This window comes from Aspergillus fischeri, genomic scaffold (assembly GCF_000149645.3).
Source record: "Aspergillus fischeri NRRL 181 1099437636264 genomic scaffold, whole genome shotgun sequence".
NCBI lineage: Eukaryota > Fungi > Ascomycota > Eurotiomycetes > Eurotiales > Aspergillaceae > Aspergillus > Aspergillus fischeri.
This window is the reverse complement of record NW_001509762.1, coordinates 342,431-356,764: the sequence shown is the minus strand read 5'-3', so window position 1 is coordinate 356,764 and position 14,334 is coordinate 342,431. Positions and strand designations below refer to the sequence as shown.

Genomic DNA, 14,334 nt, shown 5'->3' with positions numbered 1-14,334 from the left:
CGCGAAGACAACTCGATGGAATTTTATCTGCGAAGTGCAGCTCTTTTATCGGAGCTTCGGCTCTGGAAGAGTGATTCGTCCCACACCATGAGCCACTACTAGGTGAGATCATGGAGTCAATTCGCCTCAGAGCTTCGACCTTAAAGTTTGGAAAGCCTATCAAAGATATTATTAGTGGAGTGCGTGATTCCGACTGGTTGTCATGAAGAGGCGATGGTCGTTGATTGGGGTGTAGTTGCCGCAAACGGTAATCCCACCATGTCGTTCAGGCAAAGTTGTCAACGAACCCCAATACTATTAAATATCCCGCAGGTCGAACGCCATCACTCATGCCTGGATTTAACTCTGACGCTAGCATCAAAGGGAGTTCTCCATTGCATCAAAATGGTTCTTGGAATCGTCAACATTATCATGATGTCAACCATGATCCCAACCATGATACCAGGCCTAGTGGGGCTTACGGAGGATGACAAGCATAATCGAAGAGATGACCACAACCTGAAACGCGAGGATGAGAAGCGCAGGCAGGCAGATAATCGGACACAGCCGTCCAATCTGCAAGTCGTAACGAAGTTCCAGGATGGCTCAATAAAGGATCGACTCCAGCTTGAGGGTGCCAAAGTTTATGCGGATCCAAATAGGAAAGTATGTCGTTTCAACTAGAATTGCGTGATGGGTCTTACCTGACAATGCGCAGTTGTATATTACAAGACATCCAAGCCCAGAGATGGTCCTATTCAAGGGTGGCTTCTACCCACACCCTGCGTTTGGGCGAGGGAACACATCAGGATTCGTCTGCATCGGAGCTGAGTGCCCACCCACTCTGCGATGGGTATTCTGCGATGTAGCGACCTCTGAAATGCGGTATGGGAGTCGGGAAGATAGCGAGGATCAGATATGCGGGCCTTGGGATGCTACACAAGATGAGCAGGAATACGTGACACTACATGATAATCAGTGGCTGGCTGTGCAGTTGCCCAATAGTGAAGAACACCAAGCATGGCAGCTCTACTACAATGGCAAAGACAGCAGTGCAACATTGCCAGCTGGAGCAATATTTATGGAAGTCCATCTGAAACGACTTCCAGTGACATAGCATATTTGAACCGCATCGAGAGATATTTGCTCGCAATGACCCATATATATGCTGGCTCTAGTTGTATCAATATGTGTAAGCACAGAGTAAGGACTGTTTATAAGATTCACACTTTGAGGAAAGATGATAATTTTGGATCCGGCATCACATCTGCAGCTTGAATGAAAACCCATTGTACCCAGAGAGGCTTAGAGAGGTACCGTGGTCCATTTTGACACATCAATGCTGCAGCTGAGATACTCCCAACGGCGGATGACGTCATCCAAGCTCTCAGTTTCTCCATATCGCGCCCGATTCGGTGAGTCGGAGAGATAGACTAGATAATGTGCCCATCCTAATCATCTATATGCGATACAAAAGCATATCATGGGATACCAATATTGAGAAGGCGTCGGAGACAATGGTAATAATATCTGCTCTTGCAGCATTATGAATTGTGCCGTTGTTCCGACCCAGCCAATGTGCGCCTTCTGCCGTTTGAACAAGCCTTTCCGTGAATACCTTGACGGTGATACCGAGTGTACCGGAGGCAAGCTTGCATGAGGGGAATTACTTGTTCATCCTGATCCTAGCATGACTCCTGGTGACTAGGTACCTGGACGACTTGACGACCTTGCAGATGAAACAGAGGAGTTCTTGAAGAAGTGTCGCCGGAAACCAATCCAGGCATAGACACAGACCTACACCTACACCCAGGGCTTCCCAGCGATATGAGCGCCAGCAAATTGAATCTGTGCGCAGGTTGCAGCGTGCACCGTGTGCCTTGTACTTTGACTCAGGATATCAAATGCAAGGTTAATGATTTGTCACATTGCCCACGTGAGAAAGTTTTGTCTAGAGACGTTCTGCATCACATGAGACGTGCCGGGTATGTGTCCATCAAAGAAACCACAGCCAATAATAATAAAAGCAGCCGCCAACCACCTGCGAGGCAAATCCTGGAGGTCTGCCCTCTGCAGGATGTTTTGGGTTGCCCCGCAGGCTAGAGTCCCCGACACCGCACTAAAACCCCAGAGGGATCTTTGCGCATGGCATGACCAGGGGAGGGGAGGAGGAGCAAAATCGCGCGATAGCAATTGCCTATCTATGGAGAACATTGGACATTATTCAAGATACTAATTGCAGTAAGGGCAATTGTCCATTGTTTGCCTGTAATGACCGCGTCATTGGAGGATTCTATGGGGAAGAATGTTGACCAGTGGCCCCATTCGAATAAAGTATCGCCTCTCCAAGCTAGTACCTTATCCCTACATATCTTCAAGTCTTAAAAGGGGTCGTAAGAGCAGGAGATGAAATGAAATCAGTTCTAGAGCGGATTCTCCCCGATGAGTTGACAAGGTCACACCAAGTCAGTAGTCTGTAGTAATTGCCATCCTGTTCATGCATTATTAGTCTGTTCTTTTGGCCGTTCAAGTAGTCTAATGACCTAGACTACCTTACGTACCCATATAGGTGCTGTACTGAGTAGTCCGCCAACTTACCACTCCTGCTCCTTAGTCTACTTACATTCTCGCCCCACTGGAGATCTTACCATCGGACGGTCCTTGAACGGCTCGCATGGTTGGCCACCGTCTTCTTCGGCGCAAAAGCTCCAAATTCTCTTTTCTTTCTCTCATCCCTCCCTTTGATGATTTCTCTCAATCTCCTAATATCTTACCCGATACCATCGTCGCTCCAGTTCACTTTTGTGCGAACAGTTCCCGAGTTGCAATGCGCCTAGTATAACCGCTATCTTCTCTTCCCGACCGAACCATTATATATGCCTTTGCACATTGTCACCCTTGACGCGATACCATACTATCATCATATTTTTTCCTGACATCTAAGAAAATATTTTCTACCATTCCATTAACTGGGTGAGAGAGCTTCCCTAAGCAGGATTTTGTTTGGTCTGGCACTACTGTGTTTTATTCCATCTGCCTGCTTCCCTGCCCTACATGTCTGCTTCAACCGTCTCCGCCTCCACTTCCACCGCCAACTTCCCAGCCGATTCTCGCTCTGGGCCCCGCCGACGACTAAGCCAACTACGAGCCTACACTCAGAATCATTTTTCGCCTCATACCTCTTCCCCTTCTGCAAATTCCCAGCGCTCTTCTCGTCGACATACCTTCAGCAGTCGTGTCTCTTGGTTTTCGCCTTCTGCCTCGTCGACTAGTCCGGAGTCTTCGTCTCTCCCTTCAGCGGGGACCTCCCATCCAGCTCCATGCCCAACAAGCGATCAATCTGCTCTCGCTCGTTATAGCTCCGTCTTCTTTCCTAGCTACCGCGCTATTGACGTAGATTTGGAAACCCGTGACCTCACAACAGACTCGTCACAGTCGACCCCGTCGAACGACTCCGGCGGTGAAAATTCAGTCGATGCGATGGCGCGTTCAGGAGCTTCGTCAGGGGCCTCGAATGCACAAGACGACCCGCGAGCATCGAGCTCATCGGCCTCTGCAAATCCCACCACAAACACTTCCGAATCTGCAAATTCGACCGCGAGTCAAAATTCCTCGTCTCCTGGTCCCAAGGGAAAGGCCACCATCCGCTTCTTTCCCCATCAAGATTCCAGCCAAAGCTCCAGGCCGTCCTTGCACTTCATTCCTATTTCGCGAACTCTCCCATCGGAAAGTAGTGTAATCCGTGTCGGCCGATACTCCGAGCGCGATGGTATGCCTGTGGCTAATCCTACCGAACCTTCGGATGCCCCTGTCGGATTCAAGTCGAAAGTTGTGAGTCGGAAGCATTGCGAGTTCCTCTATATAAATGGGCAGTGGCATATCAAGGATGTGGGGAGCTCTTCTGGGACCTTCTTGAATCACATGAGGTTGAGCCAGCCAAATATGGTGTCGAGGCTCTATACTATCAAGGATGGCGACATCGTACAACTTGGTATCGATTTCAGAGGCGGCGAGGAGATGATCTTTCGATGCGTGCGGATCCGCATAGAGTGCAACCGTTCCTGGCAGCAACAACCCAATGAATTCAAGTACGGGAAATCCCCTTGACCGGTAGAAATATGCTCAGGGATGGGTGAAGCTGACAGATTCTTTAGCAAAAACACTGCAAGCCTTATCAAGAACCTTGGCAAAGGGGAAACCGCAGATTATTCAGGTTGTCGCGAGTGCTCAATCTGCCTCGGCTCGGTCCTGGTTAGTATTATTCGTTGGAAAATAATATTCGTGAAACGACTGACCGCTGACTTGATTTGCAGCGACCTTATCAGTGCTTGTTCATGGCGGCTTGTGCCCATGTATGGCATTACAAGTGCATCAGCCGTCTTATACATACTCCTGAGTACCCGATGTTCCAATGTCCCAATTGTCGTGCATACACAGACTTGAGCGCCGAGGTGGACGATTCCAACGACGCGAACGATGTGGATACCAGCAAGGAGAAGGATGATATCCAGGAGCCTGCGCAGACGTCAGCAGCAGAGGCTTCATATGGAAGCCAAGAACCCTCAGCGGAATCTGATCCGGCAGCAGCTCCTACGCAAGAGCGCACGGAAAGCAATCGTCAAACAAGTGACGTACCCGCTGAGGAGGGACTAGCCGATAACATCGAGAACATGCGGCTTCAGGACGATTCTCCTTCTCCGTCCGAAGCAGAGGCAGAGCGAACTCCGAACGTAGCATCCGCCTCTCCTGAACCGGCTGTGAGCAACATTACTTCTGCTCCCACAACAGGTTCCGATGCCTCCATTCCTCCATCCCACCCCGTCGCGATCAGACAGGCGCGCTCTGACACACCTTTCCGCTCCGAGTCGTCCGATGACAACCTGCTGACGCCTAGAAACGATTCAGGGCCTCTGGCCTTTGATGGCAGAGCTGGCATGCCATGATTGCCGAGGAATGTCCACGTTGAACAGATCAGCCTGGACACCTTCCAAATTTGCACCTCTACATATGAGGGGCTATTTCTTATTCTATTCAAATCATTTTCTTTCTCTGCTGGAGCTTTTTTTGTCGCCGATTATCTCCTATGCTGCTGTCTCGCCATTGCCGTGCTCTTATTCACCTTTTTGAGACACGTCATCAGCCGCCTACATATACCCCATCGTTGCACCCCGTCTGCTTTTTTATTTTTGTACTTGCCCACATCATCCTGGCGTCGGTCTTCGGTCGAGATGGTTGGGTCTATCCAGCGCATTGCATTTTTATCATAACATCCAGCGTTTCCGCATTGTGACAAGCTTTTCATTCCATGTATCCCCTCCATCCCCGGCTTAGGCGTTGGTATCCTTTTCTCGCTTTCAGAACTATATTTGACGATCGCGTCCAAGTTTGGTGCTTTTAATTGCAGGTTGGATTACCTGGCTTTACTCATTCAACTACTCTCGCTTAGCGTCGAGCATGGACATATGCAGGTTCAGGTAGGATTAGTAGGTAGTTTGCCTGGGCCGCACTGCAGACAGGCTCTCAGTCATTACCTGTGCAATCAGTAGCCTTCCCTCTTTTATCAACGACACGCATGCTCCCTGTTAGACGTCATTTTTGGCCCAGATGAACCGACACTGCTGCAGTAGTGTATACCCCGCCCTGGCCAGTTGGCTCTTAGGTCCAGATCGCCCCTATCTGTGCTCGATTAATGGCTGCCCCTCCTCCATCTCGAATGTACTGACGATCACTCCTCTAAACACACTTCGCCATGACGAGGTGAAATCCCCAACCATCTATATAAGGGTCGTTCTCGTCCCCTCACAAATTATAATTCAATTGTGCCGCAATAGCAGACTAGTAAACTCTGGGCTTGCCAGATTTAGACTCGTGTATCCGTAGTGTTGAGTCTGTTCAAACTTCGTTGACCGCTAGATTGTCTGAAACGGCCGCCCCTCCTGCCCGCTAATTATCCTCATGTTTACTTGTTTGTTTTGATAAACAATCCTTGCCGTGGTCAACGATTTTTCCGTGGGAGATATCAATACAGAGATGAGAGTCAGTACAAGTGACCCTCCCTCTCCGACGCTGGAGCGCCAGAACGGCACTACGTTCAGTTTTCGACGCGAGCGCGCGCATCATCATCGGACGGGGACGCATCCGCATTTACTGTCGAGTCGGAGGAAGCCGAGGAGGTACGTATTCTTTTATCGCATTCTTTCTATTTGTGAGTGGCCGATGTTAAGTTGTTTAGATGGCCGTTGGTTTTCCGGTTCATCAAGGGTGCTATCCACGGTGCGATTCTGGTGCCAGTGTGCCTGCATGCGCTGTTTACGGCGTTCGTGGTCTACCTTGACGAGTATGTTTTTGATACAGTCGGTCTGCCGAATAGCATTGTACGTTATTCTAGTCTCCCGAGTCGCGTTGTGTGAATGTTGCTGATAACAGCTCAAGATTCCGTCTCTGTCTATCGTCGTGGGTCTGATGCTCGTGTTCCGCAATCAGACATCCTACAATAGATTCTGGGACGGTCGCAACGGCATGAACACAATCGTCACCTGTGTACGCAATCTTGTCCGTACAATTATCACAAACAGCTACAGTGAGAGCGGCCCTCCCACCGCCGCTGAACAGCAGGACGTCGAGCGGACAATCCGTGTGCTCATGGCAATTCCCTATGCTGTCAAGAACCACCTTCGGGATGAATGGGGCGCGGCATGGGCTCTGGGGAGTGATGTTAATGAGAACGGTACCGCGGTGTATGACCCAGACTACGCCAGTCTCCTTCCCGTGGGTCTGGAAGGTCATGAGCATGACGGCCTGGGTCTACCTTTCCAGTTGACTTTCTTTGTGGATGGGTTTATCAAACGGGGCGTGGAACGGGGGTGGTTCAATGCTCCCGGAGCGAGTCAGATGCAAGCCCAGCTGAACACGTTGACAGATGCGTATGGGAGGATGGAAACCATCAAATTGACTCCTATACCTGTCGCTCATTTGTGAGTATCCTCTTCCCCCTGTTGAAATCGCTTGCATAGTGCTGATCGCACGAGCAGAATCCATCAAAAGCAAGTCCTCGCGCTGTTTGGATGTGTGCTCCCATTCGCCATGGTCGATGACATGAGATGGTGGGCGGTCCCGATAGTCAGTCTTGTGATCTTCACGTTGTACGGCATTGAGGGGATTGGCTGTCAACTCGAAGATCCCTTTGGATATGACCGCAACGATATCAAGATGGATGCTATAGTCGGAGACGCCAAGATCGAAATCGGTGCTGTGCTTTCAGAGTGGCGGAAGCTCATGGCTTCCGTTCAGGCGAATCATCCGCCCGTGGTTGGGAATGGCGTTACCGAGGAAAGGAAAGCTAGCTTTGCGCCTCCTGATATGTTCTTGAGGGCTGCCCCGAGAGTATCAAGGCAGTGATTAGGCTGCCCCTCCACATATTCCTGCAATACCCTTGTTGTCCATATTTTGCTGTATGCACTTCGTATGTTCATAAACGTGATTTTATAATGCGAACGCGCCGAGATTCCTCACATGATGGATCCTCGTCTCTGAGGAGACACAGTCGCGGTTTGATAATATCTGTATCCGTCATGTAGCAGCTAGGCTTCTCTCTGGAGACAGCATGTTGTCTTGCAAGGTCAGCATTTGATGTGGTACCGTCTCGGCTGGTTCCGAGATCCACAACATGCATGATCGGATAATTCAGTCGTCTGCAATCATTCTGTATCGTGTGATTGGAACATATATTGAAACGTCCCACCGATGGGCCATGGGGTACTTCACCGAGTGGATCGGATGACACAACCACTTTACGCCCAGGTGGAAGAGGTAGGGTAGGGGACAGTACGACCAATTTCCACCAACGAGAGCAGCTGCGGTCAGACCGGACGGACAACTGCATGGTTCTTCTTAGGATGACCTCCGCCCGTCGTTCTTCACAGGCTGGTGAAACATTAATTGGCGCAAGTACCTCGGTAGGCGCAAGATCCTAGCAAGTGGCAACGTCAGCACGCGATTATATATGCATGAATAACCAGATTCATACTTCCAAAGACATCTTAAACTCCAAGATACCCATTCCAAACACAATGGCAACGAACGACCAGCCCGTTGTCATAGTAGGCGCCGGCCTAGCCGGCCTGGTAGCCGCCTACGAGCTCTCCAACCGCAACATCCGGTCCATCATCGTCGACCAGGAAAATGAAGCCAACCTAGGCGGACAAGCATTCTGGTCCCTGGGAGGAATCTTCTGCGTAAACTCAAGTAACCAGCGCCGACTCGGCATCCGCGACAGTCGAGAGCTAGCCATGGAGGATTGGTTCAGCAGCGCAGCATTCGACCGCGAAACGGACCATTGGCCGAGGAAATGGGCAGAAGCATTTGTTAACTTCGCGACGGATCATATGGAGTCATACCTTGGTGCATTGGGCGTGCGGTTTGTCAGTGTGGGCTGGGCTGAACGCGGGAGTGGGCAGGCTGGCGGCCATGGCAACTCTGTTCCGCGATTCCATCTCACATGGGGAACAGGGCCGGCGATCGTCGAGGCGTTCGCTGGTCCGGTGAAAGAAGCGGCGAAGAAAGGGCTGGTTGGGTTTCGATTCCGGCATCAGGTGGATGAAATCATCGTTGATGGTGAGACAGGTGCTGCGGTGGGTGTTCGTGGGCAGGTGCTGGAGCCAACAGACGTGGAGCGAGGCGTTGCTTCTTCGCGGAAGAGCGTTGGTACCTTTGAGCTTCAGGGCGCTGCGGTGCTTGTCTCCTCAGGTGGTATCGGCGGGAACCTGGATTTGGTGAAGAAATACTGGCCGGTGGATCGGCTGGGTCCTAAGGTGCCGCAATCGTTCGTGCTGGGGGTTCCTGCGCATGTTGATGGGCGCATGATCGATATCTCCGAGAAAGCTGGAGCCAGTGTGATAAACAGCGACCGGATGTGGCATTACACTGAGGGATTGACCAACTGGAACCCAATCTGGCCAAAGCATGGGATTCGAGTCATTCCTGGACCATCGTCTCTCTGGCTCGATGCTACAGGAAAGCGGCTGCCTCCGTTTTTGTATCCTGGCTGCGATACACTTGCTACTCTACGGCATATATGCTCGACTGGCTATGATTACACCTGGTTTGTCTTAAACAAAAGCATCATCGCCCGTGAATTCGCCCTCTCTGGGTCAGAACAGAACCCGGACATTACCGGCAAAAGTATCCTCCTTCTACTCCAGCGGATATTTGGCTCCAACGGCACGGGCCCTGTACAGGCCTTCATGAAGAATGGAGAAGATTTCATCGTGGAGACGTCTCTGAATAATCTACTTGAGAGAATGGACAACCTCGGACAGAAACATGGAGGTCCGCCACTGGACATGAACCAAGTTAAACGGGAAATCGAGCTCCGTGACGCACAGGTAGATAACAGCTACACAAAAGACGCGCAATTGATGCTAATCCAGAATGCGCGCAACTTCTGGCCTGATAAATTCAGCAGAGTCGTCAAACCTCACAAGCTCTTAGACCAAAGCCACGGGCCGTTGATTGCCGTCAGAATGAACCTCCTCACCAGAAAGACCCTCGGTGGACTAGCGACAGACCTGAGCGCGAATGTTCTCCGTCAGGACGGGACTCGCTTCACGAACCTGTACGCCGCTGGTGAAGTTGCAGGTTTTGGAGGCGGAGGTGTGCATGGATACAATTCCCTTGAAGGCACATTTCTGGGGGGCTGCATTTTCTCAGGACGAACTGCAGGCATTGCCATGGCCGAAAAACTGGCGAAGGCCCCTGCAACACAGTCCTCGTGAGCCGTTAATCTCGGTGGTTTGTCGATTCATAATGGAGGCTCCAGTGTAAGAACACCGTCCAGTATGGAATCCGGACTGGCCTGAGCAAGGACTTTAGTCACGGCCTGTATGTCACTCCCGTATTGCAAACTTCTGTCATCTTCAGGTTGTGCGAGGACAATCCGATGGCGGAAGGCTTTTCTTGCAGCCAAAGCCACAATCGAGGGAGTCAAATAGTCAATCCCGTGTAATATTGCGAGTAGTCTGCCAGGGGTGATTAGGTGCATTCTTTAGGGAAACAGATTAGCTGGACGTACTTCGAGAGTTTCGTAAACTGCATGTTTGACCGTGCTGTGATGCCCCCAGCAACAGCGCGGCTTAGTCGCAAGAATACAACAATATCTTGCTGATACCGTATAATGTCTGCGCCCACTGAGACGGAGGTGCTTAGCTGTTGTATTAGGTCCAGTAACTTTTAGCACAAATCATTAGCAGGAGGCCAATCCAGAGGTTAAAAGGAAAGCATACTTTTTGGCCAACTGCTAGGCTCTGATTCTTTAGCTGAGCATCTGATTTACGGACTACAGACGAGGCTGACAACTGCCCATCTGAGAGCCAGTCCATATTTTCTTCTAGGTGAACATAGCCGTCCGTAGGATCATGAAAGTGAGAGAGGATGAGGTGGTCATTCTGATTGGACGTCAGTAGATAACAGACATCTATTGCACAAATGACGGCACGCACTAGGTGATGATTCAAACGAGGGCTAAGCTGGTCCGAGTCACGGACTACAAGGGATACGAAGAGAAAGCCAGGCGGTGCTTCAATCGGGCCATGATTTGTGTTCAATCGTTTGGAGCGCATCAACTGTCGATGGTTCAGCAAAGCATCGTCCTGATGATCAAGAAATCCTACCTCCAAAGCATGAAGTTGTATAACCCCGTCAACATAATTGAAGTTCTTGGCGATAACGACGTCAACGACTTTCTTGTCCCCGAAGACATTGCGGAAACCAGGAGACCTCGTACGATCTCTTGACTCAGTGTTGATGTGATGGGTTGACAGCTGGAATGATTAGTCCTGGTTGTGTAGTCAAGTTATGGCTATCACCATACAGATTCAGCCCCTTTACGTGGGCCTGAGTAGGGCGCATTCGCCTTGGATACATCCAACACTAGAACTTCAGAGTAGAAATCCTCCAAAGAGGTAGCTGACGAGCATTCCAGAATTTTACACGTGCGGCCGAAGACACTCGAACATATCTATGAAGGTATTAGTGGCGTGTTGAGCAAGGAGCCAGCAATCAGTGTACAAAATTACCAGGGCCAGTTCTTTCGCAACGTCATGGATGCAGTCGTTCGTTGTCTCAATGAGGCAATGTTCATGAACAGCAAGAGATAGTAGAAGCGCAACTTCGAGATCTGAGAGATCCGAGACGAGACTGCTTATCTCTTCTTTATCATCCATAATGGTTGACTTGTGGAGCCATGGTGTTGACGGCTATCCAAAGCGAAATAGATGACTGTTTGATGAAAGAAAACAAGGTGTAAAGGCACGTAATGATGCCTAAGGTATAATTGACCCGATCAGGGTTAGCGCGGGAGTAGGACCAAATGTCGACCTTCGGATAAGGAAGGCAACAGACCGCGGTCAATCAGTCCATGCACACTACTGCATTGGACCAATACGTGTCTCTGCATTTTGTATCTCTCATCAATGAATACAAGTAAACACAATTAATGGCGCCATCAAATCCGCTTGCGAATTGGGAGCGACTTGGGGACAGCTTTTACAGGAAAGTCTCCTTGTATGACGCTATCTTTAACGAGGATGTGGACTTGGACAACTACATTGTCGCCGGCGCGCCATATGGAGGAGCTATTGGTACGTTACAAGTGTCATTTCAATCTGTCTCAATGACTGATGAGATGGATAGCCCTTCATCGGGACGAGAGCAAGCCGTACATGTTTCGCGATGCTCATACAGCTAGATCAAGCATTGACATCTATTCGTGCTCTGGGAAGCATATAAATCGCATCAATGTAAGTTTCCTGCCATGCAACCAGGCAAAGCTAAAGCTTGCAATGTCGATGTGCTCATGCTAATCCTGTAGTGGGAACATGGGACGATTCGAGGGCTCGGCTGGTCCGAAAAAGAAGAGTTGCTAGTAATCACAGAAGATGGAACAGTCCGCAGATATTTCGGCTTGTATGGTGACTTTACGTCTTTTTCTCTAGGAAACGTGAGTCAGTATAAATATATAGCAGAGCCATGAATGCTAACCTTTTCTGCCAGGGAGCTGAAGAATACGGCGTAAGAGCATGCAAGTTCTGGAATAATGGCTTTGTCGCTCTGCTCTCGAATAATCAACTGATTGCTGTTTCAAACTATGATGAGCCGCGACCCAAGCTGCTAGCGCCGTGTCCAGAAGGTGAAGTCTCTTCTTGGTCGTTGATTCCGCCACCATATACTCTTTCTCGTTCAGTAGAGGTGCTACTGGCAGTCGACAAGACTATATTTTTGATTGATTCCTCAGAAGCAGAAGACAAAGTGCTTCAAAATGGACCTTTTAAACATGCAAGCGTGTCACCTACCGGTCGATTCGTGGCCCTTTACACCGCCGAGGGTCAGGTCTGGGTAGTGAGCAGTGATTTTCAGAGTAAACACACCGAATATGACCCGCAATCTCGAGTGACTCCTCGTACCGTCGACTGGTGTGGTGATGACGCTGTTGTCATTGCATGGGAGGACGAGATACATCTTATTGGTCCCAATGGTGCTGCTGCTAAGTAAGTCATCTTCTTTGATCTCACTGTCTGCACAAACTTACCATGTGAAGGTATTACTACGATGGCACTGTGCATGTGATACCCGAATGTGATGGGGTCCGATTGATTACGAACGATAACTGCGAGTTCTTACACAAAGTTACAGGTAAGGGGAGCACAAATTGCGACATAGCGACGGCTAACAACTAGGCTCGGAACAGATGTCACTGAAGCCATCTTCAGGCTTGGTTCCACTAGCCCAGCTTCGGTCCTTCTGGATTCGGTAGATCTCTTGGAGAAAAAGTCGCCCAAGGCTGATGAAAACATACAACGCATTCGCTCCAGTTTACCAGAAGCGGTAGATACCTGTGTCAAGGCTGCGGGTCATGAATTTGATGTCTACTGGCAGAAGAGACTGCTGAAAGCTGCTTCATATGGGAAGTCTGTCTTGGATCTGTACAACAGCGATGAGTTCGTCGAAATGACGGAGAAACTTCGAGTGCTGAAAGCAGTGAGGGACTACCAAATAGGGCTGCCTATTTCTTATGAGCAATATCTGCGACTCACACCGGAGAAGCTCATCGAGCGTCTGGTAAACCGCCATGAATATCTGCTTTCCATCCGAATATCCGAATATCTTCAGATTCCAGCGGACAGAATCTATGTTCACTGGGCCAGCCAGAAGGTCAAGGTGTCCACCGTCGACGACGAAGCCGTTTGCAAACTCATTGTGCAGAAATTAGAAGGCAAGCCCGGAATATCTTTCGAGCAGATTGCTCAAGCTGCATACGACGAAGGACGCGCTCACCTGGCCACACAGCTTCTGAATCACGAACCCCGGGGTGGTAAGCAAGTTCCGCTGCTGCTGAAGATGGAAGAAGACGAAGTCGCCCTGGACAAGGCGATTGAGAGTGGAGATGACGATCTTATCATCTATGTACTCTTGCACTTGAAGAGCAAACTCCCTCTCGCCAGCTTCTTTAGGATGATCAACACCCGGCCCATTGCCTCGGCATTGGTCGAAGCGAATGCTCGCGGGGAAGACACAGAGTTGCTGAAAGACCTATTCTACCAGGATGACCGACCTATCGATGGTTCAAATGTCCTCCTGTCGGAGGCACTGAATGCGACAGACTTACCGCATAAAACTGAGAAACTCCTTCTCGCATCGAAGCTCTTATCAGATTCTAAGGATGCAACTGCTGTTCTACAGCAGAAACTGCTCTCTGAAGCGTCACAGTTACTGAAGGTCCAAGAGGCTTTGGACAAAGACATTGCAGATCGCGCAGAGTTTGTCAGCCTCAGCTTAAATGACACTATCTACAGACTGATCAAATCGGGCTACGGAAAACGAGCGCATAAGATCCAGAGCGAGTTCAGGATGCCGGACAAGACTTATTGGTGGCTGCGATTAAGAGCCCTGGTCGCTAAGAGAGACTGGGGTGAATTGGAAGAGATGGCCAAGAAGAAATCCCCGATTGGGTGGGAGGTGAGTAAAACACTACCCATATCCTGATATTTCATTAAACACTACTCACATCCCGATATCTCATTGAACACTGCCCGCATCCTGATATTTCACTAAACACTACCCCCGTCCATATAAACGCATGCTCACACACAGCGTGATAGCCTTTCTATAATGAAATCCTAGGTGCTGGCAACACCAAGCTAGCTTCGCTATTTATTCCGAAATGCACCAATCTGCCCGTCGAGGAGAGGATCGAGATGTGGGTGAAATGTGGAATGATCGTAAAAGCCGCAGAGGAAGCCCACAGAGCAAAAGACGTCAATACTCTTGAACTTCTCCGGGCGAAAGCTTCGGGACCAGCCG

The 14,334-nt window shown here is 49.8% G+C and overlaps 6 protein-coding genes across 6 annotated transcripts, besides 1 other annotated feature; 5 read left to right on the top strand and 1 right to left on the bottom strand.

The window, feature by feature from the left end:
- Positions 1–384: 384 nt before the first annotated feature.
- Positions 385–1,096, top strand: NFIA_073490 (uncharacterized protein; the record flags this gene model as incomplete). Its single annotated transcript, XM_001259329.1, has 2 exons — positions 385–645; positions 698–1,096. 2 exons carry the CDS (start codon positions 385–387, stop codon positions 1,094–1,096), a joined length of 660 nt encoding a protein of 219 aa, XP_001259330.1.
- A 1,937-nt stretch (positions 1,097–3,033) lies between these two features.
- NFIA_073480 (FHA domain protein) lies at positions 3,034–4,922 on the top strand (the record flags this gene model as incomplete). The annotated part of the gene is made up of 3 exons (XM_001259328.1): positions 3,034–4,067; positions 4,134–4,230; positions 4,293–4,922. The coding sequence occupies 3 exons, from the start codon at positions 3,034–3,036 to the stop codon at positions 4,920–4,922; spliced, it is 1,761 nt and encodes a 586-aa protein (XP_001259329.1).
- A 1,087-nt stretch (positions 4,923–6,009) lies between these two features.
- Positions 6,010–7,377, top strand: NFIA_073470 (bestrophin family protein; the record flags this gene model as incomplete). The annotated part of the gene is made up of 4 exons (XM_001259327.1): positions 6,010–6,152; positions 6,212–6,353; positions 6,412–6,953; positions 7,011–7,377. 4 exons carry the CDS (start codon positions 6,010–6,012, stop codon positions 7,375–7,377), a joined length of 1,194 nt encoding a protein of 397 aa, XP_001259328.1.
- A 671-nt stretch (positions 7,378–8,048) lies between these two features.
- On the top strand, positions 8,049–9,752 carry NFIA_073460 (FAD-binding dehydrogenase; the record flags this gene model as incomplete). Its single annotated transcript, XM_001259326.1, has 1 exon — positions 8,049–9,752. One exon carries the CDS (start codon positions 8,049–8,051, stop codon positions 9,750–9,752), a length of 1,704 nt encoding a protein of 567 aa, XP_001259327.1.
- Positions 9,753–10,008: 256 nt separating this feature from the next.
- NFIA_073450 (uncharacterized protein) lies at positions 10,009–11,198 on the bottom strand (the record flags this gene model as incomplete). Its single annotated transcript, XM_001259325.1, has 3 exons — positions 10,009–10,203; positions 10,476–10,796; positions 11,052–11,198. The coding sequence occupies 3 exons, from the start codon at positions 11,196–11,198 to the stop codon at positions 10,009–10,011; spliced, it is 663 nt and encodes a 220-aa protein (XP_001259326.1).
- Positions 11,199–11,470: 272 nt separating this feature from the next.
- On the top strand, positions 11,471–14,016 carry vp16 (tethering complex subunit VPS16; the record flags this gene model as incomplete). Its single annotated transcript, XM_001259324.1, has 6 exons — positions 11,471–11,615; positions 11,668–11,774; positions 11,846–11,974; positions 12,028–12,521; positions 12,572–12,666; positions 12,722–14,016. 6 exons carry the CDS (start codon positions 11,471–11,473, stop codon positions 14,014–14,016), a joined length of 2,265 nt encoding a protein of 754 aa, XP_001259325.1.
- Positions 14,011–14,081: a microsatellite.
- Between the last annotated feature and the right edge of the window lie 253 nt (positions 14,082–14,334).